Source organism: Pongo abelii, chromosome 19 (genome assembly GCF_028885655.2).
Source record: "Pongo abelii isolate AG06213 chromosome 19, NHGRI_mPonAbe1-v2.0_pri, whole genome shotgun sequence".
NCBI lineage: Eukaryota > Metazoa > Chordata > Mammalia > Primates > Hominidae > Pongo > Pongo abelii.
The window spans coordinates 8,581,069-8,607,533 of NC_072004.2; the positions used below are offsets into that span (position 1 = coordinate 8,581,069).

Here is a 26,465-nt window from a genome sequence, read left to right on the forward strand (position 1 = left end):
GAACTTGAGAACAAACTTCTTATAACATTCACTGTTTTCAGGGATAGAGTGAGGTCCACGGGGGAAAATAAGCAGGTGCCTCTCAGCAGGAAGGCACAGCGGGCATCGGTCCCAAGCTGGACTGACTGGACCGCAGGCTCACGACTTCTTTTTTTCACGACCTCTGTCTCAGGACATTCTAGAACAAGGCAGCCTCCTTAAATCCGGACTTGCTGTTGTTCCTTCTTTTTCACCTCTGCCCAGATGTCCGACAGGTCTTGGATAAATTGCTGGATCTAGAAAGGCAAGGAGCCCAGCGTTAACTCAGCCCCCCAGAGGCCTCCCCTGTCCCAAGATGGAGCATCCCAGGCATTCACTTGTAAAGAGTTCATCATTGCTGTCCTGTGACTGACTTCTTTTTAAATTTTTATTTATTTACTTTTTTGATATGAGAGTCTTGCTCTGTCACCCAGGGTGGAGTGCAGTGGCACGATCTAGGCTCACTGCAACCTCCGCTCCCTGGGTTTAAGCAATTCTCGTGTCTCAGCCTGCTGAGTGGCTGGGCTTACAGGTACCTGTGACCATGCCCGGCTAATTTTTTTGTTTTTAGTAAAGATGGGGTTTCACCATGTTGGCCAGGCTGATCTCGAACTACTGACCTCAAGTGATCCACCCGCCTCGGCCTCCCAAAAGGCTGGGATTACAGGCATGAGACACTGCGCCCAGCCATGACTGACTTCTTGAGGAGGCCACTTTCTCTCATTTGACAATGTTTTGAGGTGAAATTGAGTATCGGGTGTAGCCGATTAGAAGCAACAAACAGGGATGGAGTTGGGAACTCCTGGAGGCAGACCTGGTGATGTATGAAGTCCAGGCTGAGAGTCGAGCAGGAGGGAGAAGAAAGAAAAGGTCACAAGCAGGCTAGTGGATGAACAGGATTTAGCAGGCAGGGTTCCTCAGCATGGGCAGACCACTTTCCACAACTTCACCGCCCTCAAGGTGGTCATGCATTCAAAACCCAGAGCTGATGCTCATCATGATAACCTTGAATCATGAAAAGGAATGTAAATTCTGTCCACTGGCTTCTGTTTTTTAAAGAGCATACAGTCAGCATGACACAGAAATCATGCTCCAGAAGTCAGATAACCTAGCTGGGCCCCTGTCACAGGTCTGGGGCAATCATTCCATCTTTCTGGGACTCAGTTTCTTCATCTTTAATAAGGAGAGAGGGAGAAATGATTGGCTCAGACAGCCTCTAAGATATCAGTTCTAATGCAAACCAAAACCACAATGAGATACCATCTCACACCACTCAGAATGGCTACTATCAAAAAGTCAAAAAGTTACAGATGCTGCTGAGGTTGTGGAGAAAAGGGAACGTTCATACACCGTTGGTGGAAATGCAAATTAGTTCAACCATTGGGGAAGGCAGTATGGCAATTCCTCAGAGTTAAAATAGAACTACCGTTTAACCCAGCAGTCCTATTACTTGTTATATACCCAAAGGAATATAAATCGTTCTATCATAAACACACATGCACGGGGATGTTTACTGAAGCACTATCCACAATAGCAAAGAGAATCAACCTAAATGCCCATCAATGGTAGACTGGATAAAGAAAATGTGGTACTTATACACCACGGAATACTATGTAGCCATAAAAAAGAATGAGATCACGTCCTTTGCAGGAACATGGATGGAGGTGGAGGTCACTATCCTTAGCAAACTAACGCAGGAACAGAAAACCAAATACTGCGTGTTCTCACTTATTAGTGGGAGCTAAATGATGAGAACATGTGGACACAAAGAGGGGAACAACACATACTGGGATCTGCTTGAGGGTGGAGAGTGGGAGGAGGGAGAGGATCAGAAAAAATGGCTACTGGATACTCGGCTTAATACCTGAGTGATGAAATAACCTGTACAACAAACCCTTGTGACATGAGTTTACCTATATAACAAACCTGCTCAGCCAGATGTGGTGGCTCACACCTGTAATCCCAGCACTTTGGGAGACCGAGGTGGGTGGATCACGAGGTCAGGAGATCAAGACCATCCTGACTAACACAGTGAAACCCCGTCTCTACTAAAAATACAAAAAATTAGCCAGGCATGGTGGCGGGCACCTGTAGTCCCAGCTACTCAGGAGGCTGAGGCAGGAGAATGGCGTGAACCAGGGAGGCAGAGCTTGCAGTGGGCTGAGATCACACCACTGCACTCCAGCCTGGGTGACACAGCGAGACTCCCTCTCACAAAAAACAAAAACAAAAACAGAAAAAACCTGCTCATGTACTCCTGAACCTAAAATTAAAAAAAAATAAAGGATTTCAGTTCTAAATCTTCTCCTTTTCAAGGCTGTCTCTGGAGATGGAACTACACAGACTTTGTCCAAAGCTCTCAACAACTGTCAGCTGCTGATACTGTTACCATTATCAATATCATTCCCATTTTGCAAATGAGAAAACAGAGTCAATGAATTAAAGCAGCTTTCCCAAGATGACAGAGAAGACAGGTCAGCGTTTCCTGAGCTATGTTCTTGTAATAAGTGGTCACATGCCCCAAAGGAGTTCTGTGGTCAAGTCAGTTTTAGAAACGCTGTCTGCTGGGAGCATCTCAGGGCACAGAACTATAGCAAAGACTCCAAGTCCTGTTTGTTTTTTTAATCTTATCTTCGTTTAATTTAGAGTTTCTAAATGTATTAGTCTATAGAGTCCTTTTATTTCCCCTAGGAAACAGTATCTCAGGATTCAGTCTGGAAAATGCTTGTTCAGATACTTTGGTTTTTCTTCAGGGATAATGCCAAACCTTCCATGACACACTCTAAGGAATTCAGATTGACTTGGCCTTCTGCGGAATCACTTTTCCTAAGCTGTCCTGTGCACCACGTTCCTTGTTCTGTATAAGCAGCTGCCTTACAAAGCCAGTGCCTGCATCGGTTGCAGGGATGCTGTTGAGAACATTATTCACAGAGTGTCAGTGAAGGCTCATCGAGAAATTTCAGTGGGAACTAAGTGCTGGGAAAAGGCACATTGTCTCGGAGGAAACCTTATTTTTTCTTATTCTAGTATAAGAACTACAGGTGGCTTTTCATTCAGGTTACCAGCAAGCTCAGAAGCAATTACTGCCCTTGTCTCAGACCCTTAAGAACCAAGGGCAGTCTGTATTTCTCTCCATCCTTGGTCTCTTAGTTCAACTTGTACTTTCCCAGGTCCTTAAGTTTAAATCTGTAGGCTACTCGGTCATGTGTATTTCCGTGAGTAGTTTCATCTCCTACGGGAATGAAGTGAGATATTTTCAAATAACTTTTGGGCAATCTGAAGTTCTCCTGTAGAGGTGAATCCAAGTTGAGAGGGATTCAGAAACTCAAAATTTGGAGCAGATGGACTAGAAGCTATGGTCTCAGCAGGGGATGTACCTGTGGGAGTGAGCTGCTGGAGGGCAGCATCTCCCAGTGAATCTTGAGATGGAGTCTTGCTCTTGTTGCCCAGGCTGGAGTGCAATGGCGTGATCTTGGCTCACTGCAACCTCCGCCTCCCAGGTTCAAGTGATTTTCCTGCTTCAGTCTCCCGAGTAGCTGGGATTACAGGTGCCTGCTACCACACCCGGCTAATTTTTGCATTTTTAGTACAGATGGGGTTTCACCATGTTGGCCAGGCTGGTCTTAAACTCCTGACCTCATGATCCACCCGCCTCAGCCTCCAAAAGTGCTGGGATTACAGGTGTGAGCCACCGTGCTGGGCCCTCCTGCTGCATCTTTCTTTACAACAGCTAAGGGCAAGGGCCTGAGGACCTCCGGGAGGCCGAGGGGAGGGGGCCCGAGGATTTCTGGAGTCTCTGAGACCCTATTGTGGGTCACAGGGGTTTTTGAGGCCAAAACTCTTTTAACGATAATATTAAAATGTTATTTTCCTTTTTTCGCTCTTACTGTCTCATGAGCACACAGTGGCATTTCCCAGAGAGGAGTTTCCATGACATATGCTATCACAGCAGAATGAACTCAGGAGTGGACATGAGCACCTGCCTGTCCTGTTAAGCCAGACATTAAAGGGATCTGCAAGTGCGTCAAACAATGCCACTCTTCTCACAAAACACTTTTGAAACTTTTTTCATAAAAAATGCTATTTCTGTTAACATACTTATCATTATTTAAAAACGAATGAATTAAACAAATATTTTAAAATTTTCTGTTTTAATTTCTATTGTGGCAATTATAAATACAACCCTATAAAGAAAAGCTCTCTGGGAGTCCTCAATAAACTCTAGGAGTGTACAGGCAAAATGTTGAGAATTGCTACTTCCAGAACACACTTGCTTACAAACGCTCTCCTTTGGGCTATAAAATAATTCTGTTCAAACAGGCTTTAAAATGTAGGTTAATTATTTGTTTTAGGGAACTCCTTTTTCCTAGCTGTGTATATTTCATGAATTTCACCTTTTTTTTTTTTTTTTTTTTTTTTTTTTTTTGTAAAAGTAGGGAAAGTACCTCTAGGTCAATTGCTGTTTTTTTTTTTCTTTTTCTTTTTTTTTTTTTGAGGCTGGCCTCGAACTCCCAACCTCAGGTGATCCACCCACCTCGGCCTCCCAAAGTGCTGGGATTACAGGCGTGAGCCACCACGCCTGGCCCCAATTTCCTTTTTTAACAAAGTGTGGGCCTCAAGCTCAAGCCTTCAGCAAGCCACAGCATCTCACTAGAATTTCATAAGGCTGTTTTGCACAACTAATGGATTCAATAGTGGGTCCCTGCTACTGCTGTGTAGACTGGGGCTAAAAAGGGTTTTGGTGCTAATGCAATGGTTCTCAAAGTATGGAACCCAAACCAGCAGTGTCACTTAGGAACTTGCTGAAAATGCAAATTCATGAGTTCTCATCTCAGATCCACTGAATCAGAGACTCTGCAGGTGGGGCCCAGTAATACTCCTCACCCTCTCAGGTGATCCTGATGTTGTTAAATTTTGAGAGTCCTTGCTCTGCTGCTCGGTCGGGTTCATTCTTCCACCCAACTAAATGGCAACCTCCTCGGCCCAGCCGACCCCACGGGCCCAGTGCCTGTCCCCTCCTCCTACCATGTCCAGCTGCTTATGGGTGTCCTCCAGTGCCACCTCGGTCACCTCCTTCAGCTGCTTGCTCACAATCTGGAAGAGATTCAGCGTGGCCATCTTAATGGTGCCAAGCAGGAGGGTCTTCTTGGCTGCGGTGTTCTGGATGTGCGCCCAGCGAGATTCCTGGAGAGTGGATAAGGACGGGGCATGAGCACAGCATGTGGTGTGTGTGTGTTTGTGTGTTTGTGTGTGTGTGTGTGTGTGTGTGTATGCTCAGGGCCCTCACTCACCCAGTGCCTGGGAGCCCCCGGCCCGCCCCGGGCCCCTCACCCAGATGATGACATTGCTGTGGGCACGGTCGAAGCGCATCTGCAGCCTTGCCAGCTCATTGTTTTGCTGCAGGATCTCATCATCCTTTTCCTCCATGTAGCGTGCCAGCCGGGCCTTGGCGCGCTCAATCTTCTCCTGGCCCTCCTGTGCAGACTGCATGAGGTCGTGGTGCATGCTCACCAGTGTCTTGTAGCGTGCAATCACCTCATGGATCTCCTCGAACTGTGGTCAGGGGCTCAGGTCAATGTACAGCCAGCCCCTGGGGCCTGAGGGAGCCACCCAGTCCTGCCAACCCCCAGCCTGGATACCTGGACACCTGGACACCTGGGCAGGCAGGCCCTTGGCCAGGGTCACGGCCAGAGGCTGTGAGGGACACTGGGGTCCTGCTGCCTGCTTCTCCTGGGTTTGTGAGGGCCACGGCCCATTTGTTGGGTAGGGGGATGCACAACCGGGCCAGGGATTTTCGACTTGAACTGCATGTGAGAGTCACCTGCAGGGGCTTTAAAAAGGACACCTGCCAGTCTCCACCCCCAGAGATTCAGATGAATAAACAAGTGTAAAAGGTCCCCAGGTGGCTCTAGGCACAGCCAGGGTTGATAATTGCTGATGGAAGGCATTTCGCAATGTCTCCCAAGGCAAGAATTTCCTATTCAACAAGATTGTACCAGGAACCACTTACAAGCCAGGAGCTATGCTAAATGCTAGGGAAATAGCAGGAGTTAGGAAGACCAGACTCTGCTCTTAGGAAGCTTACAGCTTGGGGGGTGGCATGGAGGGAGGACAGACAGACAAGTAAACAGTCAGTTACAACAGCAAGATAAGCCCTATCTATGACTGGGGGATGGGGCTGGACGGGACTCTGGGAAATCTGGTGATCTCCGGTATTTGTTCATTTGCTGAGGGAGAAGCAAGGGCTAGAGAGGGTGCTGGTGGGGCAGGTGGCCTGCCAGACTCAGCTTACCTCCCCCAGCCTGGTCCAGAACCATGCCACTCTGGCCCTAATCCTCAGGTCCCACTCAGTGGAACAGAAGCCATGAAACCCATGCTCTTTAGAAGGCAGCATGAACACCAGTTCTGTGATGCCAAGTTGCCTTCCTAGGGGCTTATCAAAGCATGCCTTTCAGCCACCCAGGGGAAACTTCCGAAGCACCTTCTCCATCTCATGACATCTCCAGTAATGGATGCATGTCCTGGGAACTGCCCTGCTGGCCTTTCCCCAAATATGCCTCTTTGGGGAAGGGCCACCCAACCCAGCACGGAAGGAGGTAGGAACAGCCAGAAAAGGTTTCACGGGAGAAAGGGTGGCTGAAATGAGATGGGAGGTATATAAATAGAATATAGCTAGCAAAAGCAGGTGTAGGGAGGTGAGGCAGTTGTACAGGTGAAGGAGACAGCCTGGGCAAAGATGAATGGAATAGGGGGTAGTATGTTCAGGATGCTGAAGGTAGCCTGAGTTCAAGATGGGGAGGGAGAGATTGAGAAGAAGAAGAAAGGAAGAAGAAAGCAGAAGAAGAAAGAAAGAGGGAAGGAAGAAGGAAGAAGAACAAGAACAAGAAGAACAAGAGAGAGAGAGGGAGGGAGGAAGGAAGGAAGGAAAAGAAAAAAGAAAAAGAGGGCGGGAGAGAGGAAGGAAGGGAAAGAAAAAAGAAAAAGGAAAGAAAGAAAAAGGAAAGAAAAAAGAAAAAGAAAGAAAAAAAAGAAAGAAAGAAAAGCAAGCAAGCAAGCAAGCGAGCTCAGTAAACCTTGGGAAGGAGTGTGGACTTTATCCATTGAAGGATTTTAAGAAGCAGAGAGACAATTCATGTCTGCATTTCTGAAAGTTCATCTGGCACCCAGTGCAACAGCGTACCACAGTTCAAATAAATGGACCACATCAGAGCTACTAAGAACACACCTCTAAAACTTAATGCTGATGTCAAAAGGATTTAGGTGCCAAATCGAAGAGCCTCCCACTGCCTAAAGATGAGAGGATTTGAACATTAGTAAGAATAAGTGCAAAGGATTAAAACATATCAAATATGTTAAAAATCCATAAGTTCACAATGATACTAGAAACATTACAGGTCAGTGCTAGAGAACAAATTCATTATTCTGAAAACTAAATAAAGCATTTAACAAACTTTCTCTGTGAGACCCACATAGTAATCAAATGGTTGATGAAGGAAAGGATCTCTTTATGAAGTCCTTTTCTTTATGGTAGTATTCTAGCAAATAAATGAGGAAGGGTTGCTAGTGAGTGTCTTCCCCCGACCAGTAAAGGAAACCAATATTCTGACTTCTATCAATAAAGATTAATTTTACCTGTTTTTAAACACATCAGTGGAATGTGTCTGGCTTAAGAAGCATACCAAATAAGGGCAGTCCGAGGACCTTATATGGACTCTCATTGGAACAAACCAACTGTACAAAAAGCATCCGTGCAATAATTTGTCTTAAAAGACAGGGTCTCACTCTATTGTTCAGGCTGGACTACAGTGGCATAAACACAGCTCACTGCAGCCCTGACCTCTTGGGCTCACGCAGTCCTCCTGCCTCAGCCTCCCAAGTAGCTGGGACCACATGTGTGTGCCACCATCCCTGACTGATTTTTATTTTTTAATTTTTTGCAGTTTGTTGCCCAGGTCTCACTTTGTTGCCCAGGCTGGTCTTGAACTCCTGGGCTCAAGTGATCCTCCCACCTCAGCCTCCCAAAGCACTGAGATTACAGGCATGAGCCACCACGCTTGGCCCATTTTGTGCAATAAATGATACTGATATTTGATGTTAAGGAATTACTATCAATTTTATAGTAGGTGTGACAATGGTGTTGTAGTTATTTTAAAAAGAGCTCTCATCTCTTAGAGATACATACTGCAGAGAGACACAAATGGATGAAAATATATTGTTTGCTTCAAAATGGCAGAGGTGGGAAAGTGTGGGAGATGTGACTATGAATTAATCATTATTAGAATCAGGTAATGAGCAACAGGTGTTCAATAGACTATTGTCTTTACTTTTGTGTATGCTTAAAAAATTCCGTATAAAAAGTTACAAAACATTAAATGTGACAAAATAATAAAAAGCATGATTTGAGATTTTTTTTTTTTTTGAGACGGAGTCTAGCTCTGTCACCCAGGCTGGAGTGCAATGGCATGATCTCGGCTCACTGCAACCTCCGCCTCCCAGGTACAAGCGATTCTCCTGCCTCAGCCTCCGGAGTAGCTGGGATTATAGGCACCCGCCACCACGCCTAGCTAATTTTTGTATTTTTAGTAGAGACAGGGTTTCACCGTGTTGGCCAGGCTGGTCTCGAACTCCTGACCTCGTGATCTGCCCACTTTGGTCTCCCCAAAGTGCTGGGATTACAAGCGTGAGCTTGTAATCTCAAATTACAAATTTGTAATCTCAAATTTCAAAAATTTGAGAATTTTTGAAAGCAGAATACTCAAATAAAAAGTTACAAAACGTTAAATGTTACAAAATGTTACAAAATAATAAAAACAAGCATGACTTGAGAATTTTTAAAAGCAGGATACTCCTGATGTCTGAGGACAGGTGAAGAAACATAAGATTTGGAAGGACAGAAAGGATTTCATTTACTGGATTTTAATTATCGGTAGTGTTTGATTTAAGACAAAAGAACTGGGGGCAGATGGGGAAAATACGAAGATTTAGCAAAGCTGTGGGATGAGTACTTGGTTGCTGTTATGTGAGTCTCTATACTTTCCAGTATTCTTAAAGTATTCTGAACAAAATAAACAAAGAAGAAAAAAGAGAAAGGGGGGGGGGGGCTGGGGGAATGCTGAACAGGCTGGCCAGGAACGACGCCGGAGTTGAACTCCAGATGAGGTACCACTGGTGGCCTGGATGAGGAAGGGGCAGGGGCTGGATTCCAGAAATACTTCCAAGGCAGAACAGACCAGATCTGCTGATTGATAGCTGTGGCGCTGAGCAAGAGGGAGCAGCCAAGGAGGCCCGAGTTCTGGCGGGGCTGTGAGTGGGTGGTCCTGCCTTTCACCAGCACAGGTCGCGCCAGTGGCAGGGCTGTCCTGGGGATGGCAGGAAGCAGATGAGATGAGTGTGCATGGGATGAGTTAAATGTGGGGGTCTCAAGCTTAGGAGGGAGACACAGGCCAATTTCCTCCATTCTAAGATACATATTTTACCAACTCTGAATTCAAGACACATCTTACAATTTTTTTTTGGTTTGTTTGTTTTTGAGACGGAGTTTCGCTCTTGTTGCCCAGGCTGGAGTGCCTGGTGCAACCTCAGCTCACTGCAACCTCCGCCTCCTGGGTTCAAGCAATTCTCCTGCCTCAGCCTTCCGAGTAGCTGGGATTACAGGCGCCTGCCATCACGCCCGGCTAATTTTTGTATTTTTAGTAGAGATGGGGTTTCACCATGTTGGCCATACTGGTGTAGAACTCCTGACCTCAGGTGATCCACCTACCTCGGCCTCCCAAAGTGCTGGGATTACAGGCGTGAGCCACCGTACCTGGCCACATCTTGTAATTCATCTGCAGTTTTAATCTGGTAGTCCCTCCTTGCTTCCTGCCCCCGCAACAAACCCCAACCATGAAATGAACCACTGACCTTATATAGTACGTAGCACCTTTGAGTGGAGGAAATAATGCAGAGGTGGGACTCACGCATGAGTAAATTAGGTTAGTGGTTTGATATGGAAATTGTGGGACCTTTAAACAGTTGTGCATCCTTTCGCCCCTTCCCTGAGGACATGGATCCACACCCCTGGAGGGGGTGCCTCCATCTGCCCTAGTGAGGGGATCTCCTGGCTGTTGGTCACATGGGGGAGGAGATAATGTGACATGGGTGGCATCCATGGGAGGCCCTGGACATTGCTAAGAAGAAAAGTGGAGGATCGCTCACGCCTGTAATTCCAGCACTTTGGGAGGCCAAGGCAGGCGGATCACGAGGTCAGGAGTTCGAGACCAGCCTGACCAACATGGTGAAACCCTGTCTCTACTAAAAATACAAAAATTAGCTGGGCGTGATGGCGGGCACCTATAATCCTAGCTACTCGGGAGGCTGAGGCAAGAGAATCACTTGAAAACTGGAAGGTGGAGGTTGCAGTGAGCCGAGATCAAGCCACTGCACTCCAGGCTGGGCAACAAAAGCGAAACTCCGTCTCAAAGAAAAAAAAAAAGTGGAGGATCTGAGACAGAGAACCTGGACCCACCACATAAGAAGGAGCTGGGAAGAGGCGCCCCCGCCCAAGAAGCCTGAGAAGGAGGGGCCAGAGGTAGGAGAGAGAGGGAGGTTCCAGCGAGTTGAGGGCAGAGGGGGGTTTCCGGGAGGGGCATCGGCAGTGTCAGATGCTGCAAGAGGCACGGTGGAACCAAGAAGTTTCCTAGGCTCTGGCCACAGGGACTGCAGGGAGAGCCCTCATCAATGGCACTGTGGGGCCCACTGAGGAGTGGCTAAAAGCAAAGCTCTCCCCACTGACGAGCTGTGAGACTCTGAGCAGGTGACTTAACCTCTCGGAGACTCCATTTCCTTCTCTGTAAAAGGATGATCAGCTTGGGTTCCCCCTGGGGCTGACCAGTGAACTAAATGAAGTTACCCGTGTGAAGCACCAGCCCCAGGGCCCAGCACATACGAAGCACCCCAGTTCTGCAGGAGGTTGGGTGTTTTTCCAACTCCTTTCCCTTCCTTTCCCCAATTTTCTCCCCAGTAAACAGAAGACACTGAGAGGAGGGGATGCAGGGATAGAGAGAGGCCACGTGCTGACATACACCCACACACACACCCCTTTAGAAAGACACAGCCATGGACACACATGTACACATAGACACGCAACTCATGCAAGATATATACACAGTTGTGGCTCACACAGACACACAAAGACACACCACTAGGCCCCACCCCTTGAGAAACTCATCCAGCCTCACCAGAGGCTTCTTTTAGCTGCTCCCCAGTGTCCCCCAGGGCTGGCTGCATCTCCTCGGAGCAGGGTGCCCATCCTGCAGAGCTTCTGGGGCCCAGAGGGTCCACAGTCCCCAGCCAGCTGAGCCTGAACTCCACCCCATGGCCCCAGGCCCCGGGGGAAGAGGAGGTGTGGCTGAGGAAGGTGCCAGGGCTGGCTCCCCTGCTCCTTGGACTCACCTCAGAGTTCTCCACCACCTTCTCTAGGTACTTGTTGAAAATGGAGTAGTCCTTCAGCTTGGCGCTCAGCCGCTGGTGCTCCAGCCGCAGCGCCACCATCTCCTGCTTGCCCTTGGTCAGCTCCTGCATGTGCTGGCGCTTGAGTTCTCGCTCCTTGTTGGCTTTCTTCATGGCGCGGATCCGTTTCTGGTCGTTCTCCTGGAGCCCGGGGAGGTGGCACTGGTCAGGAAGCCTCGCCCGGCCCTCCCAGGGCCCAGGCCTTCCTGGGGCTGGTGGTGCCCTCAGACCCCTCTGTCTGCACAAACCATCCTGGCAACAGGCAGAGATTGCTGGGCCACCCACGGTGCGGAAGAGGGGTGAAGGAATAGGCTCTCCAGGGTTATTTGAAGCTGGCTGAAGGGATTTCTGTGGACTGAGGTGGGAGCTCAGGGGGCTGTGAGGACAGAGGTTTAATTCAAAGTCAACAGGTGGCCCTGGGGCCGGAGGGGCAGACAGGAAATGGTTCTTTCCTGTGGGACTTGGGCTCTGGACTTCAGAGAGTGGACTGGGGAAGACCTACATTGCATTGGGCTCAGAGTCTGGAAGAACTCAACCCCCCGAGAAGACTGAGAAAGTCCAGAAGTGGGAGCAGGAACCCTTCTGACAAAGCTTCTGTGGTTTCTGTTCTTAGTGGTGGCCATTTTCCATGGAGCAGAAGGACCCCTCCCGGACCAGAGCCGGGAGGCGAGAATTTTCTCCCGATTCAGTACTCGGTGCTTCCATTTTCCCAGCTGTAGAGATGGGAGGCAGGAGCCCCTCTCCCTTTCACAAACTGGGGCAACAGGGCTGGAGCTCCAGCAAGATGAGAGAGGAGATGCGTCTGGTGCCGTAGGGCCTGGGGGGTAAGGCCACGGGGAGAGCATGCTCCTAGGAGCTCAGACTGGCATCCCGCTGAGGGAGGAGATGGAACAGGCAGTTTGATGCCCAGAGGACAGAATGAGGCTCAGTTACCGCAATCAATCCAATCCTGCCTCTTCCTTCTGCAGAGTCCTCCCCTAAGATTAAGGGCAAACCCACCCCTCACCCTCTGTGACTCCTTTCTCCCTTCAGGGGCTCCTGTGATTCCACATGGAGGGTGTATGTGGTGGTGGCACTTGGAGGCCACTGAGGAAGGTGCATGCAGGATCTGTACGCTGCCCCGTAAGCCCAGGAGAGGACTGAGGGGGTCTAAACCAGTGACTTTCAAATCCACCTGGTCATCAGAACTGCCTGGGGAGCTTTTTAAAAAACATAGAAGCCTGGGCCCAACCTCAGACATGCTGAAAACGGGAAGCCCCTAGGGTCTGTATTTGTAGCAAACTCTCTGGGAATTGAAGCTACAGACCCTCTGAGAGCCATTTGGAGAATGCCTCATGCCCAAATCTCCTCCTGCCCCAACCACTCCATAAGTGTTTCTCTGGCTGCTAAGAAGAACTGGACTCCTGAGAATGTGCCCAGTCCAAGGACTTCCTGTCCCACGCGGCTTAGGCACAGAGCAGGAAGGAAGGTGCTTGAGAGCGGGGCTTCTTTGTGGCTGGTGGCAATCATTACCCACTCCCAGAGCTGGACCAGGCCCTTCAGGGCTGCGTAAGTGCTAACTGGAGTGGGTCTGGATAAATCTGGATTTTTAAGATGATTAAATTGCTCCACTAAAGACTGAAGTGAGAGAGGATGTCTTGGAGTGGACGCTGGTGCCTGGTCCTTCAACCATCCCCTGCCTGGACCTTCAGTACAAGGACAAGGATGGAGGGGTGGGGTGGGTGGAGGGACTAAAACTCTGTCTCATTCATCACTGTATTCCCCAAGTACTTAGTCCTGGCTGTAGCACCTTCATTCATTCATCCATGCATTCATTTACTGGATAAACTGTATGTCCTAGGTACTGGAAAAGAAATATGAAACAGCCATCTAGAGGGAGCAGAGACTGATAGGTAAATGGAAAATTATAAACAGAGACAGGTGGGGGACATAAAGGATGCCTAGGGAAGTGCCAGGCAATGTTGGAACACTAAGGATGCTTTTAACTCAGGGTGAGGAGTCAGCAGAAGCAAGGAGGAAGAGTGGCAGTTTGCCCACCTGCAGAGTATGGATCCCCCAGCCACTGCGGCCGCCCACACCCCTTCAAACCTGGATGAACTGCTCAAACTTCTGGATGTGAGCCTTCAGCTGGGCTTCCTTAACGCCCAGTTCCTCCCAGCGCAGGTTCAGGGTTTCCATTCTGCGCTGAAACATCTTTGGGGTGGGGGTGGGGGAGCAGAGAGGTCAGGAGGGCTCCTGACATGAGTACCAAGGAAGACCCCAGCATCCCTGCCCCAGAGGCTCCATCCCCAGGCCCAAGAGGGTCCATAGGAGCCTCCCACTTTCCACCCCATGCCTGGCTCAGAGCAGAGCATCCCTGGACAGTGGTACCCCCAAGACCCAGATCCTTTCTGTTCTCCCCAAAGAGACCAGACCACCATAGAGGACTCCTGGCTTTAGCCACCCCACCCAGAAAATGGAGGGCTGTTCACAGGCTCTCCCGGAGCCCCAGCCCACCCTCTTCCTTTCCTGCCCCTCTGCACTCCATCCCTGAGTCCCCACCTTCTTCTTCTGCACCATAGTTTGATGCATGATTTTCGTCTCCTTTTTCTTCTCCAGTAGCCGGATGGATGGGGACTCCGACGCCCCCTCAACATTGGGGAGTTTCCTGTCCAAGATGTGAACACCAGAGGGCTGTGTGTTCTGAGACGGGGTAGGCTGGGGCTGGGAGTAACCCGTGGAGACAGATACCCATGGGGAAGCAGAGGGGCCTCTCTCCCTTTCCCAGGGAAAGGAATGTCGTGTTGAGAAGCATAGAGGGCCATGCACGAGTGAGCTGGGGGAGGGTGACGGGGCGGAGACCAGCGTGATGGGGTGGACTGGTGCCAAGGTTATTTGGGGCACTGGGTTACAGGAGAGGAGGGGACAGACAGGTTGGAAGATGAGGTATGGGGTGGGTGTGAGTGGTCCCAGGCACAGAGGTCAGACACTCACTGAAGCATCTGCAGCAGCCGCTCCCCGTACTGCAGCCGGAAGTACTCGGCCAGGTCTTCCTCTTCCATGATACCCAGACTCATGGTGGCAGTGACCTCACGGCCCAGGCAGCTGACTCTTCACAGTGAAATTGTGGGTAGCAACTGTGGCTCAGGGGTGGTGGCTGCGCTCTTGTTTCTCCCTTCGGCCTTCAGGGTCCCACAGATGATGGTGTTTGAGACTTCACAGAAGGTGGCTGGAGACAGGATGGGCGGCTCAGGACGATGTGCTGGGGGCAGTGATGGGAGATGTGGTTACCTAGCAACAGGCTGCCTGGTTCTGTGGCCGGCACGTGGAGTCCAGGCACTGCCCTCTGCCCCCTGCCCCCTGCCACCATTGGTCCTCCCCTTGCTGGGGTCGTGCTCTCTGCTCCTGCCCTTTGCCCTCAGGAACTCTGGGAAGGCATTAGGCCTGGTTAGATGCTGGTGGCCATGGAGCCCAGGGCCAGGAGGCAGCTTCTGGTGAGTGTGGCTGAGAAGGGGCATCGGGTGGAGGAGCGGCCTTGTGCGGGCGCCCTGCTCTTGGGGCCTCCCTTGGGTTCAGGTGTGGGTGAGGGTGAGGGAGGGGCCGGGCCTTGGTCAGAAGGCCACGAAGAAGAGCAGAGAAAGAAAGGAGGCGCTTAGCGGCGGCAGGGGTGGAGTCGCGAGGAGGCGGGAGGTTAGAAACCAGGCGGAGGGCCCAGCACGCGGGGGGCGGGGTGGGGAAGGGGGGACAGGCACAGGAGGAGGGCCCAGGCCAGGCCCCTCAGAAGAAGAGACTCCGGGCCTGCGCCAGTGTTTTTGTTTTGTTTTGTTTTTGTTTTTGTTTTTTTGAGACGGAGTCTCGCTCTGTCGCCCAGGCTAGAGTGCAATGGCAGGATCTCAGCTCACTGCAACCTCTGCCTCCCGGGTTCAAGCGATTCTCTTGCCTCAGCCTCCCGAGTAGCTGGGACTACAAGCGCCTGCCACAACGCCCCGCTAATTTTTGTAGTTTTAGTAGAGATGGGGTTTCTCCATGTTGGCCAGGCTGGTCTCGAACTCCTGACCTCAGGTGATCCACCCGCCTCTGCCTCCCAAAGCGCTGGGATTACAGGCACGAGCCACCGCGCCCGGCCCTGCGCGTTTTTGTTTGCATGAACTTAAAATAGGGAGAAATGCCAAAACACGGTAACGGAAATGACCCTATTTAAAATGTTCACTCCGTGGCCGCCTTCCTTGATACCGTCAGGCCGCGTGCATTAACTCATCTGGCTGGAGGTCGGACGTCTTCGCGTGGGACGGCGGGTGTGCGGCGGACGCCCTGGGGTCTCTGGCTGGACTCTGGCCGGGATCTTGAGCTCGCTCCCGCCGGGCGCAGGCTCCCCTCTGCTCTCTGCCTGCCTTCCTCCCACGCCCGCCACCCCCGCCACCCCCGCCACGCCCGCCACGCCCGCCACGCCGCCCGTTCCGCTCCTCTCTGTCTGGGAGGGGGAGCGGGGTGGGGTGCGTGGGTTGTGGTGGGCTAGGGGTCTCGGGCGGGGGCGTGTCCCGGGCGCGGCCAGTCCGCCCCGCCGCATTGCTGGTCGTCTGGCGCCCCCTGTTGGCCGTCTGCCGCGCCCTCCATCCCGGCCCACCCCAGCCCTGCTCCCCTCCCACGCTCCGCCGGAGCCTCCCCTCCAGAGCGGACCATCACACACACCTGTCGCTTCCAGCTAGTCCGGTGGGCTCAGCAGAGAAAGCAAGACAGTCCCTACCCCACGCAGAACACACCCACGCAATGTCCACCCCACCCCTAAACAAGAGGTGGTTCTCCACCGGAGCCCCGGAGGAACAGGCCCAGCAGGGCGACAATAAGGCCGCCAAGAACGATTCAAGCTCCTCGGAGGGGCATGTTTCCTTGTTTATCCACAGAGGCTGGCACAGGCAATCTGGGGTTCCCCTCCCTTTCTTTGAGGTCGTAACTCAGCCTGGGAGCTGTGCAACGCCAGCCCTTGAGGAGGAAGCTATCTGTTTCTGGAATCACCCCTCCCCGCCACGTATATGAGACATATCCTTGATCGTCCGTGAAATCAGGTGGTCCAGGGCCAGGTTGGTCCATAGAGGTAGCTGTAAGACATCCTCTGCTCCTGCCCAAGGATCTCCTCGTATCTGGAAGCTATTTTTGCTGCTTGGTTTGGTGCCTATCATGGGAGTTTTCGTGATCCTCGCACACCACCATCCCTCTCTGGAGTCTCACTGCCCTCCCAGGGACCCTGAGCAAGACTCAGGGCTGTCTCGGATTTACAGAGGTCTGTCCTATCCCCATCTTTTCTTTTCCCTTCCTTTCCCTTCCCTTCCTTTCCCTTCCCTTCCTTTCCCTTCCCTTCCCTTCCCTCCCCTCCCCTCCCCTCCCCCTCCCACCACCCCCTACTCGCTTCCCTTCCCTCCCCTCCCCTCCCCTCCCCTCCCCCTCCCACCACCCCCCCTCCCTTCCCCCCTCCCTCCCCCTCCCGCTTTCCCACCCCTCTCTCCTCCCCTCCCCTCTCCTGAGGATATAAAAGAACTGAACAGACTTACAAAATGTCTAAATGATGGTTCAGTATGGTAAAGCTGTAAATTCCATCCACATGAATTTTGGAATTTAATGCGATTGCAATCAAAATTTCAGAGAGTTTTTTTCCCCACAGATGTTGACAAAACAATGTAAAAGTTCATCTAGAGAACTGAGTACTTAAGGAACTATCACAAAAGAAGAATGAGAGGGAATGTCCACTGCCAGACACCAAAATGTGTTCTAAGGTGAAACTGTTAAAACAGCATGTTGCTAGTGTCACTCCAGGCAAAAAACCTCAAGTGCTCTAAGGGCTTGGGCAAGTACCTTGCTCTAAGATAGCCCTGACTTTGCGAGCTGCCTAAAGGCATGAAAATTCACAATAGTCAAACACACTTCTGACCAAAACCGAAACAAGATCAAAAACACATCTGGAGCCCTGAAATGGGGTACAGGGACCCAGTTTATGATCCTTGATACAATAAACAGAATAGAAAATCCAGAAAGAGTCTCAAGTTTCTATAGGAATGTATTATATGCTATCATGGCATATCCCAGTAGGGAAAGCAGAGATTATGCCACAAATGGTGCTGGGATAACTAGCTAATTATTTGGAAAAAAGAAACGCATATAGAAATCAAATTCCAGATGGGTTTATTTAAATGGGAAATTAAATGTTCAACGTGAAAATTCATTATGTAGCAGGATATTCAATGGGAATGATACTTTTCTGTTTTTTTTTTGCCAATGGTGAGAGACCTGCCAGAACACAGCCTTGATCTCGCAAGTCATATGTGAGTCTCTGAAGACTTTACAAGTCTAATTTACAAAGCGTAGAGAGTCTTCATTTCCCTGCATCCTCGCTGCTGTGAACTGAATCTGTGCCCCCCTCAAAATTCATATGTTGAAACCCTGTCTTAGTCCGTTTTCGTGCTGCTGATAAGGACATATCCAAGTCTGAAAAGAAAAAGAGGTTTAATTGGACTTACAGTTCCACATGGCTGGGAGGCCTGAGTCATGGCGGGAGGTGACAAACACTTCTTACGTGGTGGCGGCAGGAGAAAATGAAAGGGAAGCAAAAGTGGAAACCCCTGATAAACCCATCAGATCTCCTGAGACTTATTCACTATCAGGAGAATAGCACAGGAAAGACCGGCCCCCACAATTCAATTACCTCTGCCTGGGTCCCTCTCATGACATGTGGGAATTCTGGGAGATAACAATTCAAGTTGAGATTTGAATGGGGACACGGACAAACCATATCAAACCCTAATCTCCAATATAATTGTACTTGGATATAGAGCCTTTGGGATGTATTAGCTCCTAAGGGTGGTACCCTCATGATAGCTTTAGTGCCCTTTTAACAAAAGAGACAGCTTGCTTTCTCTCTCTTTGTCTCTGCCATGTGAGGGAGCAGCAGGAAGACAGCCATCTGCAAACCAGCAAGCTGACTTTCAGCAGATGCTGTTTCTCCTGGCACCTTGATCTTGGACTTCCTGGCCTCCAGAACTATGAGAAAGAAATGTTTAAGATTTCCAGTCTGCAAACCAGCAAATGGGCCCTCACCAGACACTGCCTCTCCTGGCACCTTGATCTTGGGCTTCCCAGCCTCCAGAAATGTGAGAAAGAAATGTTTTAAGTTTCCCAGTCGATGAGAATTTGTTAGAACAGAACAAACTGACTAAGACACTCACTAACATGGTATATTACCAATCTCTTAAATTTTGCCAGTTTGATAGGTGAAGTTACTCATCTGAATACAGCCATTTCTTCTTCTGTGAGTCTCGTGTTCATGTTTCATGCGCATTTTAAACATCAAGTTGCTTTGCATTTTTATTGATTTATAGAAGGTCTTTATGTATTCTGGAAAGTAATCCTGTATTTTTCATGCTTACTGCTACTCATCCTAATACCTCTGAGTGGATTGGTTGGACCCTCATCGGACGCAGCAAGGGACAGGAAGGCAACTCAGGCAGCAATCCATGGCAGGCTGACCAAGAGCCAGTCACACAGGCAGATTCACCAAGTCAGCAGAAGAATTAGCTTTCCCTCCTTCTAGGCTTGGGATTCTCTAACAGCAGAGAGGGCACTAAACAGGAGACATGGGCAATATTCGGTCTGTTTACCTGTGACTACATCATTGGCAGACAGATACAACAGACCTGCAGTCCCCAAGAATGTTTTGAATTTTTTTGTTTTTTTTGAGAGAGGGTCTTGCTCTGTTGCCCAGGCTGGAGTGCAGTGCTATGATCACGGCTCATGCAGCCTCGACCTCCCAGGCCCAAGCAATCCTCCCACCTCAGCCTCCTGGGTAGCTGGGACTGCAGGTGTGCACCACTACACCCAGCTAAGTTTTGTATTTTTCTTTTTTTGAGATGGAGTCTCACTCTGTAGTACCCAGGCTGGAGTGCAGTGGTGTGATCTAGGCTCACTGTCACCTCCACCTCCCGGGTTCAAGTGATTCTCCTGCCTCGGCCTCCCAAGTAGCTGGGACTACAGGCGCATGCCACTATGCCCAGCTAATTTTTTTGTATTTTTTTTTTAAGTAGAGACGGGGTTTCGCCATGTTAGCCAGGATGGTTTCGATTTCCTGACCTCGTGATCTGCTCGCCTCGGCCTCCCAAAGTGCGGGGATTACAGGCGTGAGCCACTGCTCCCGGCCCAGTTTTGTATTTTTATAGAGGTGTGGTTTCACCATGTTGCCCAGGCTGGTCTTGAACTCCTGGGCTCAAACCATCTGCCCACCTGGGCCTCCCAAAGTGCTGAAATGACAGGCATGAGCCACTGCATGCAGCCATCCCAAGAATGTTTGGAGTGTTCAGGGTCAGTGCAGACTCTTGTTAACTCCCTATGTTCATCCCATTATAAGTACACCCCTGGACATTGCACAAACGCTTCTCAAATTCCTCCCAGGTCTTACTTGCCTCGTTTGCATGTGGTTTATGGTATTGGCGACACGAGGGTCCTAGAATGAAGGTCATCTGTAACAATAGCTTCACGGTTCCATGTGCTGGAATAGTAACTGCGTTCTAGGCTCAGCCACACTTGTGGTTACGCAAACATCCACACTTTGCAACCTCCTCCACCTTATCTTGTGTGTCTGTCAAGCGTCTCCTCAGAGTTCATTGACTTCATTAATTTGATTTCTACTAACTAAGCCGAGATATTTCCGTCTTCTCATAAATAGTTTTACTGTATGGGCCGAATGCAGTGTGTCACGCCTGTAATCCCAGCACTTTGGGTGGCCGAGGGGGACGGATCACCTGAGGTCAGGAGTTCGAGACCAGCCTTGCCAACATGGTAAAATGGTGCCTCTACTAAAAATACAGAAATTAGCTGGGCGTGGTGGCAGGCACCTGTAATCCCAGCTTCTCAGGAGGCTGAGACAAGAGAATTGCTTGAACCTGGGAGGCGGAGGTTGCAGTGAGCTGAGACTGAGCCACTGCATTTCAGCCTGGGGAATGGGACAAGATCCTTGTCTCAAATAAATAAATAAATAAATAAATAAATAAATAAATAAATAAACAAACAAATAAATAAAATAAAGGGCCATGGGAGGTGGCTTGTGCTTGTAATCCCAGCACTTTGGGAGGCCGAGGCGGATGGATCACGAGGTCAGGAGATCAAGACCATCCTGGCTAACATGGTGAAACCCCGCTTCTGCTAAAAATACAAAAAATTAGCCGAGCGTGGTGGACTGTGCCTGTAGTCCCAGCTACTTGGGAGGCTGAGGCAGGAGAATGGCGTGAACACAGGAGGCGGAGCTTGCAGTGAGCCGAGACTGCACCACTGCACTCCAGCCTGGGTGACAGACCGAGACTCCATCTCAAAAAAAAAAAAAAAAAAAAAAAGAAAGAAAAAAAAAAGATTCAGCATTATTTTCCAGGGTTAATAAATTTGTTCAAATAACTAAAACTGCATTAAACAAAAATGTCATTGGACAACAAATAAGCAATCCAGACCGATATGGTCCCAGTCATTGTGAAGATGAGAAAACTTCATCTTTATTGCATTTTCCCAGGCAGCGCACTGCACTGTCCTCTTTGAAACACACAGCTCCTGTCCTCCTTTCAAACACATGTCCTCTTTAAAGTAACATACGAACCTTTCAATACAAGCTAAAAAATTATGTCTGAATTCTCACAATTCAATAACAAACACTCAACGTCCAATAAAAATTTATTTTTACAAGAATTTCTGGGAAATGCCACCTAGCTATAAATCTAATAGATATATTATGTAACTACTCTAGGTAATGACAGTGCTCCCTTCAGCAGCACATGTAATAACAGATAAAAAGATTTAAAAATAAAACATTTAGGATAAAAAGAATCCTCTCTTAAAAATGAAAACAGAATTATATTTATATGTATATAACAGGTGTAACAGCCATCACACAACTTCATAAGAACAGTGTCATTTAAAAAATACTTGTATTTCTAAACTAGTTAAATAAATGTAGTAATAATGCCATGCCCGTCATTTTCAAAATAAGCAAACAAAATGTATAGTATATATTGGACATGTTAGTATATATGGAAGGCATGTTGAAAATCACAACTGAATTCTCACAATTCAGTAACCAACACTAAACAGAAAATAAACATTTCTATTTACAAGAATGTAGGGGAACTACCACCTAGCTATACATATAATGGATATATTAGGTCAGTATCATAGATAACAAGAGTGCTCGCTTCGGGAGCACATGTAATAATAGATAAAACGATTTAAAGAGAAAACATTTACGATAAAAAGGATCCTCTCTTAAAAATGAACACTAAATTATATTTATGTGTATATAACAACCATCAGAGAACTCTATAGGAACAGCATGTTTTCAAAACTACAAAAACTCCAGACTCTTTTAAATCAACCTAGTAATAATTGTATGGCCAACATTTGAAAAATAAACCAATAAAATGTACAGTATCTATTAAACTATCTCTTAAAATCCTATGGCAGCAATTTCATATTTTACAAAGAATTCTGTGACAATCTGAGCGCCTGCTCTGTGCCTTCAAATGCTCTGGACTGTGGCAACCAAGTCCATAGGAAACAGGAACTCCAGCTTCCAGCCCAGGGGAGGCTGGGATTCAGCAACGTGAAAAGGGAGGTTTTGCCGCAGGAAGGGGTGGAACCAGAAACACCCCTGGTTTCTCACTTTCCCTCCACTGACTCCTAGAAGTACCTCCATGGCTCCTAGGAGGAAAACCTGGTCATGGTATTTTGCCCCTTCTAGAAGAGTCCAGCTTCTTCTAGATGATCTGCACAGGAGGCTCCTCTATCCCTTCCTAGTGTCTGGCATTAGCGTCGCGATCAACTTCCTGCTGAAAATTCCCATCTCCCCTGGGCCCAGTGTTCTGGAAGTGAGAGAGAGGATGTCACACTTCAAGGAGGGAGATCTCTAGACAGGAAGGTTATTCCCATCCCACGTCAATCCTAACTAGAGTTCAGAGCAATGTATAAATCCGATTTTATCTCTAACCCTGTATTGTAAACCCTGATTCTGAACCATCATTTTTGATTCTGGTACTCACACTTTGGTGAGCTTGACTCCACAAATCACTTAATACACCCAAGGTCAGCCCCAGTGATCTGCTTCATAGCAAGGACTTTGGGTGGGTCCACCCAGGGAGTAGAGCACCCTTGGAGGACGTGGCTTTGGACTTCATCACACTTGAGGCCTTTTATGTTGCTGAAGATCTAAACTTTTAACCATGCTACAAACATGTCTAACACGACAACCTCAGGAACCAGCAGACCAGATTCCTAATCCCAAACCTTAATCTCTCATGTTTAAGTCTAATGCTTGGTCCTAAATGTGGTTAGCTGCACAAGATGTCAACCAAATCTTCACTGAATCCTTTCCCCAAATCAGTAACTCAAGTGTGTCAGCCATAAGGAATCTCCCTGGACCTAGGTAGCATTCTCATTTTTGAGAAAGAGTGTCACTCGTGTCACTCTGTCATCCTGGCTGGAGTTCAGTGGCAGAATCACAGCTCACTGCAGCCCCGACCTATGGGGCTCTGGTGTTCCTTCCGCCTCAGGCTCCTGAGTAGTGGGGACTAGAGGTGCCCACCAGGACGCCCGGCTAATTGTTGTATTTTTTGTGGAGATGGGGTGTCACCATGTTGACCAGGCTTGAAGCCGGATCAAGCAGTTGGGTTCCTCGGATTTTTTGATAGATGAGAATATCCTGCCTTTACCCCGGAGGATATACACGTACCTTCTCTCAGGCCGATGACCTCAGGCCTCCATGTCCCCAGAGCTCTAGGAAATGAGGCTGCGTTCTCGGGCCCACACCCAGTGCTCTGGGTCATAAGCCTGGATCTGGAAAAACACACACCACTTGAGAAGCCAGGGACTCCCCAGGAAGACCCCTCCCTGCCCTCCTCCAGCCTCCAATCCACCCCACCCCTCCCCACCCCCACCTCCTCATATGGCCCCACCTACCTCCTCCATCTCCTCGGGGGAAACCCACGTCCTCCAGCGCATGGAACAGAGGAGCTGGTATCGAAGCTTATGGAACAAGGGTCGCTGGGAGTAGTTCTTCCCGTAGAGGAAGGAGAAGATGTCTTGTTTGGGGGCCTGGTTGTCCTCCTCCATGTCACTGGCCAGGTAGCTGGGGAGAGAGATCAGGTTGCTGCTCAGGGGCCCCACCAGGAGGGACCCCTGCCTGAGGGCAGTTTCCCAGAGAGGAGTGTGGGGAGCGTCCTCAGCTCAGCACCAACAGCCACCCTGCAGAGAGCCCTGCCTTCCTCAGGAGGCCCCGCTGGACAGAGACCTGCTGAGGGCGCCTCTCACACCTTCAGGAAGGAGATGATCCAAGTGGTGGCTGGGAGTGGTGGCCCTCGCCTGGAATCCCAGCACGTTGGGAGTCCAGGCAGGAGGATCACCGGAGGCCAGGAGTTAGAGACCAGTCTGGGTAATATGGCAAGACCCCCACTGAATTGGAAAACAACCCAAGTCTTACCCTAAGGCTGTGTCCTGCCATCCTTACACGAGACAGATGACATCACCTCATCCTAGTCCCCATCCCTGTTCCTCCCACACCCCCTTTCCTTGACATGTATGCACACACCTGTCTTCTCCCTCCATCATAAGTGCCCCCAAGGACAGGAACCTACTGGTGTGTTTCTGTAAATCGTCTTTCACCTACCAAAAGGCCACTAGAGGCCTTTGTTTATCTTGGTGCATGAATTCAACAAGCATGGCTGCAAACTCTCTTCTCATCCTTCCTATTCCCTGGCACATATGATGTACTTCATAAGGTTTTGTTGAATAAATGAATACATGAATGAATGAAGGAAAGAAGGAAAGATTTATCTTATAGGCAAATGCCATATGAATTATTCCATAGAGTCAATATAACACGAGTACTTGCAAAACGAAAAGAATTGTGCTGAGTGTTTCAGGAATACTTTGATATTTTGGCTAATTGGGTGGCTCACGTCTATAATACCAGCACTCTGAGAGGCTGAGGTGAGAACCCAGGAGTTCCAGGACAGCCTGGTTGACATAGCAAAACCTCATCTCTACTAAAAATCATAAAACCTGGCTAGATGTGGTGGCGTGCACCTGTAGTCCCAACTACTCAGGAGGCTGAGGTGGGAGGATCACTAGAGCCTGGGAGACGGAGGCTGCGGTGAGCTACGATCAGGCTACTGCACTCCAGCCTGAGGGACAGAGCAAGTCCCTGGTAAAAACAAAAACAAATCTTTGATATTTTGACAAGACCCTGCCTTCAACAGGGGTCTAGTCTGATGGGTTTGAGGAAAAGAAGGGCAGATAAACGAATCCAAAACATCACATCATCCTAGGATGTCACTGAAGTGCTGTGGGCATGCAGAAGCTGGAAGATCAGGGAGGCATCGCAAAGGCTGTGGGGTTGAACTGACTTTAAGGAATGGGCCATTCCCTTCAGATCCACATGTGTGCAGGACATCCAGACAGAAAACACAAAATCCAAATGGAGTGGAGGGCATTTGGGAGGAGTGGCGAAAGCAAACAATGAAACATGAAGATGGTAGGCAGGTTTGGTCGTAGAAGGATTGCAGAGAGGGTTGAATTCGCCCTATGGACCCGGGCCTCCATTTGGAGACAAATCAGCTAAGGAAGTTGTTCAGGTGGGCAGTGAAGGCGTGGGAGCTGTGCTTTGGAAAGCTATTCAGGCAGCACTAGGAAGCCCCCTGGCTTGGGGCAGGACTCGCAGGAACCCCCAGCAGGGAGTATTTGATGATAGATCCGTGTTATGTGAGGACGACCTGAATTTCAGCCCCTGTCATGGGAACCTGGAGGAGGGGGATTGAAAATTGCACTTGGTGTTGATATGGGAAGGAGAGAGACGAGAGAACCAGAAATGGCTGCTTGCTTGGGGAGCAGGGTCGTGTCCACGGCTTTCCTTTCCCCTTAGGACGGGTTTATGTTTCCTTTTGTTTGATTTGTCAACTGCATTTGTGTTTGTTTTTAGAAAGAACAGACTAAGAACACCATAGTATAATCTTATCGTTTTTATATACAGAGTAAAGAGGAGAAATAGGGTAAAAAAATAGATGGAAGGTTGGAATCCCACTTCGTCCACTGCCCCAGGGTGTGGGATATTGACAGGTGGGAAGCAGCAAACTACTCACAGCGCCAGGAAGAAATGGATGCGTTGGTATTGCCATGAGAAGAGGCCGGCACGGCTAAAATACGCTATGACCATAGCCAGGAGATGCTGATGGAGAGAAGGGAACAGAGAGAGACAAAGGTTGGTCACATCCTGGAAGAGGAAGATGGTGGAGATAAGGGAACGGGCTGGGGCGCGGTTGTCTATCACAGAAGGAACCTCAGTGTTGGGTGACTATGCTCATTGGGGGCTTGCGGGTGGAGAGTGTTCAAAGTCAGCTGCAAATCCAGGAAGTCGGAGGAAGGGAGGTCTGTGATGCTCCCATGATGATGAGCTCCAATGGGATCACTGGAGGGAGTGTGTCTAGGGTGGCTAATGTCAGGAGGGTCTTGGTGAGCTGGGGCAAAGGACTGTCCCAGAGATCTGAGAGGATAGGGGTCAGGAGTTTCAAGACTGGCCCAGGGCCTGGATTCCAAAGGACCCTGTGCAGAGGCAGCGGCCACCCATCAATTATGCAATAGGCTACCAGAGCCCCGAGGGAGATGCTGACAAATGATGAGAAGACCTAGAATAGCTGGGGGCGGTGACTGACGCCTGGAATCCCAGCTATTGGAGAGGCTGAGGCGGGAGGATCACTTGAGCCCAGGAGGCTGAGGCTGCAGTGAGCTATGATGGCACCACTGCATTCCAGCCTGGGCAACAGAACGAGACCCTGTTTCTGAAAAAAGAAAAATCAAAACGTGGGCACCCAAGAGTATGGAATCAGCAGGTGGGAGTTGGTAGAGGGAGAGAGGAGAGAAACTGTGGGTTTAGACGCTGCACCCTCCCCCAGGATGTGTGTTAAAAC

The 26,465-nt window shown here is 49.3% G+C and overlaps 2 protein-coding genes and 1 long non-coding RNA gene across 6 annotated transcripts in view; 1 reads left to right on the forward strand and 2 right to left on the reverse strand.

Moving 5' to 3' along the window:
- Positions 1-15,905, reverse strand: CCDC42 (coiled-coil domain containing 42). 3 transcript variants are annotated; one of them, XM_054535400.2, is made up of 8 exons: positions 15,721-15,905; positions 14,482-14,716; positions 14,050-14,155; positions 13,597-13,701; positions 11,452-11,649; positions 5,350-5,571; positions 5,044-5,202; positions 1-275 (listed from the first exon to the last, which is right to left on the reverse strand). In XM_054535400.2, exons 2-8 carry the CDS (start codon positions 14,562-14,564, stop codon positions 198-200), a joined length of 951 nt encoding a protein of 316 aa, XP_054391375.1. In that variant the 5' UTR covers positions 14,565-14,716; positions 15,721-15,905; the 3' UTR covers positions 1-197. The 3 variants fall into 3 exon arrangements, with proteins under 3 accessions (XP_054391375.1, XP_054391374.1, XP_054391373.1); XM_054535399.2 differs by having other exon boundaries at positions 14,482-14,749; positions 15,721-15,880; XM_054535398.2 differs by lacking the exon at positions 15,721-15,905 and having other exon boundaries at positions 14,482-14,948.
- Positions 14,795-19,119, forward strand: LOC129051007 (uncharacterized). The gene is made up of 3 exons (XR_008514960.2): positions 14,795-14,981; positions 16,432-16,765; positions 17,144-19,119. It is a non-coding gene; the product is annotated as an uncharacterized LOC129051007 (long non-coding RNA).
- LOC129047326 (speedy protein E4-like) overlaps positions 17,890-26,465 on the reverse strand; it is an 11,090-nt gene continuing 2,514 nt past the window's right edge. Inside the window, exons 4-7 of one of the 2 annotated variants that reach the window (XM_054535407.2) lie at positions 25,641-25,726; positions 23,464-23,632; positions 23,237-23,340; positions 17,890-17,964 (exon numbers count right to left, since the gene is read on the reverse strand). In XM_054535407.2, coding sequence (XP_054391382.2) covers positions 23,281-23,340; positions 23,464-23,632; positions 25,641-25,726 — 315 coding nt within the window. In that variant the 3' untranslated portion in view covers positions 17,890-17,964; positions 23,237-23,280. Of the gene's footprint in view, positions 17,965-20,825; positions 22,371-23,236; positions 23,341-23,463; positions 23,633-25,640; positions 25,727-26,465 lie in introns of those variants that run through there. The other variant, XM_054535406.2, reaches the window with a different exon arrangement.

Bases quoted from the DNA above. Each gene is read 5' to 3' on its own strand.
- CCDC42 (XM_054535400.2), bottom strand. From the start codon at position 14,564: ATGAGTCTGGGTATCATGGAAGAGGAAGACCTGGCCGAGTACTTCCGG. The intron at 5,203-5,349 runs GTGAGGGGCCCG...TCCACTCTCCAG, and splicing joins ACAGCAATGTCATCATCTGG to GAATCTCGCTGGGCGCACAT. The intron at 276-5,043 runs GTAGGAGGAGGG...TTGCCTTTCTAG, and splicing joins CCCATAAGCAGCTGGACATG to ATCCAGCAATTTATCCAAGA.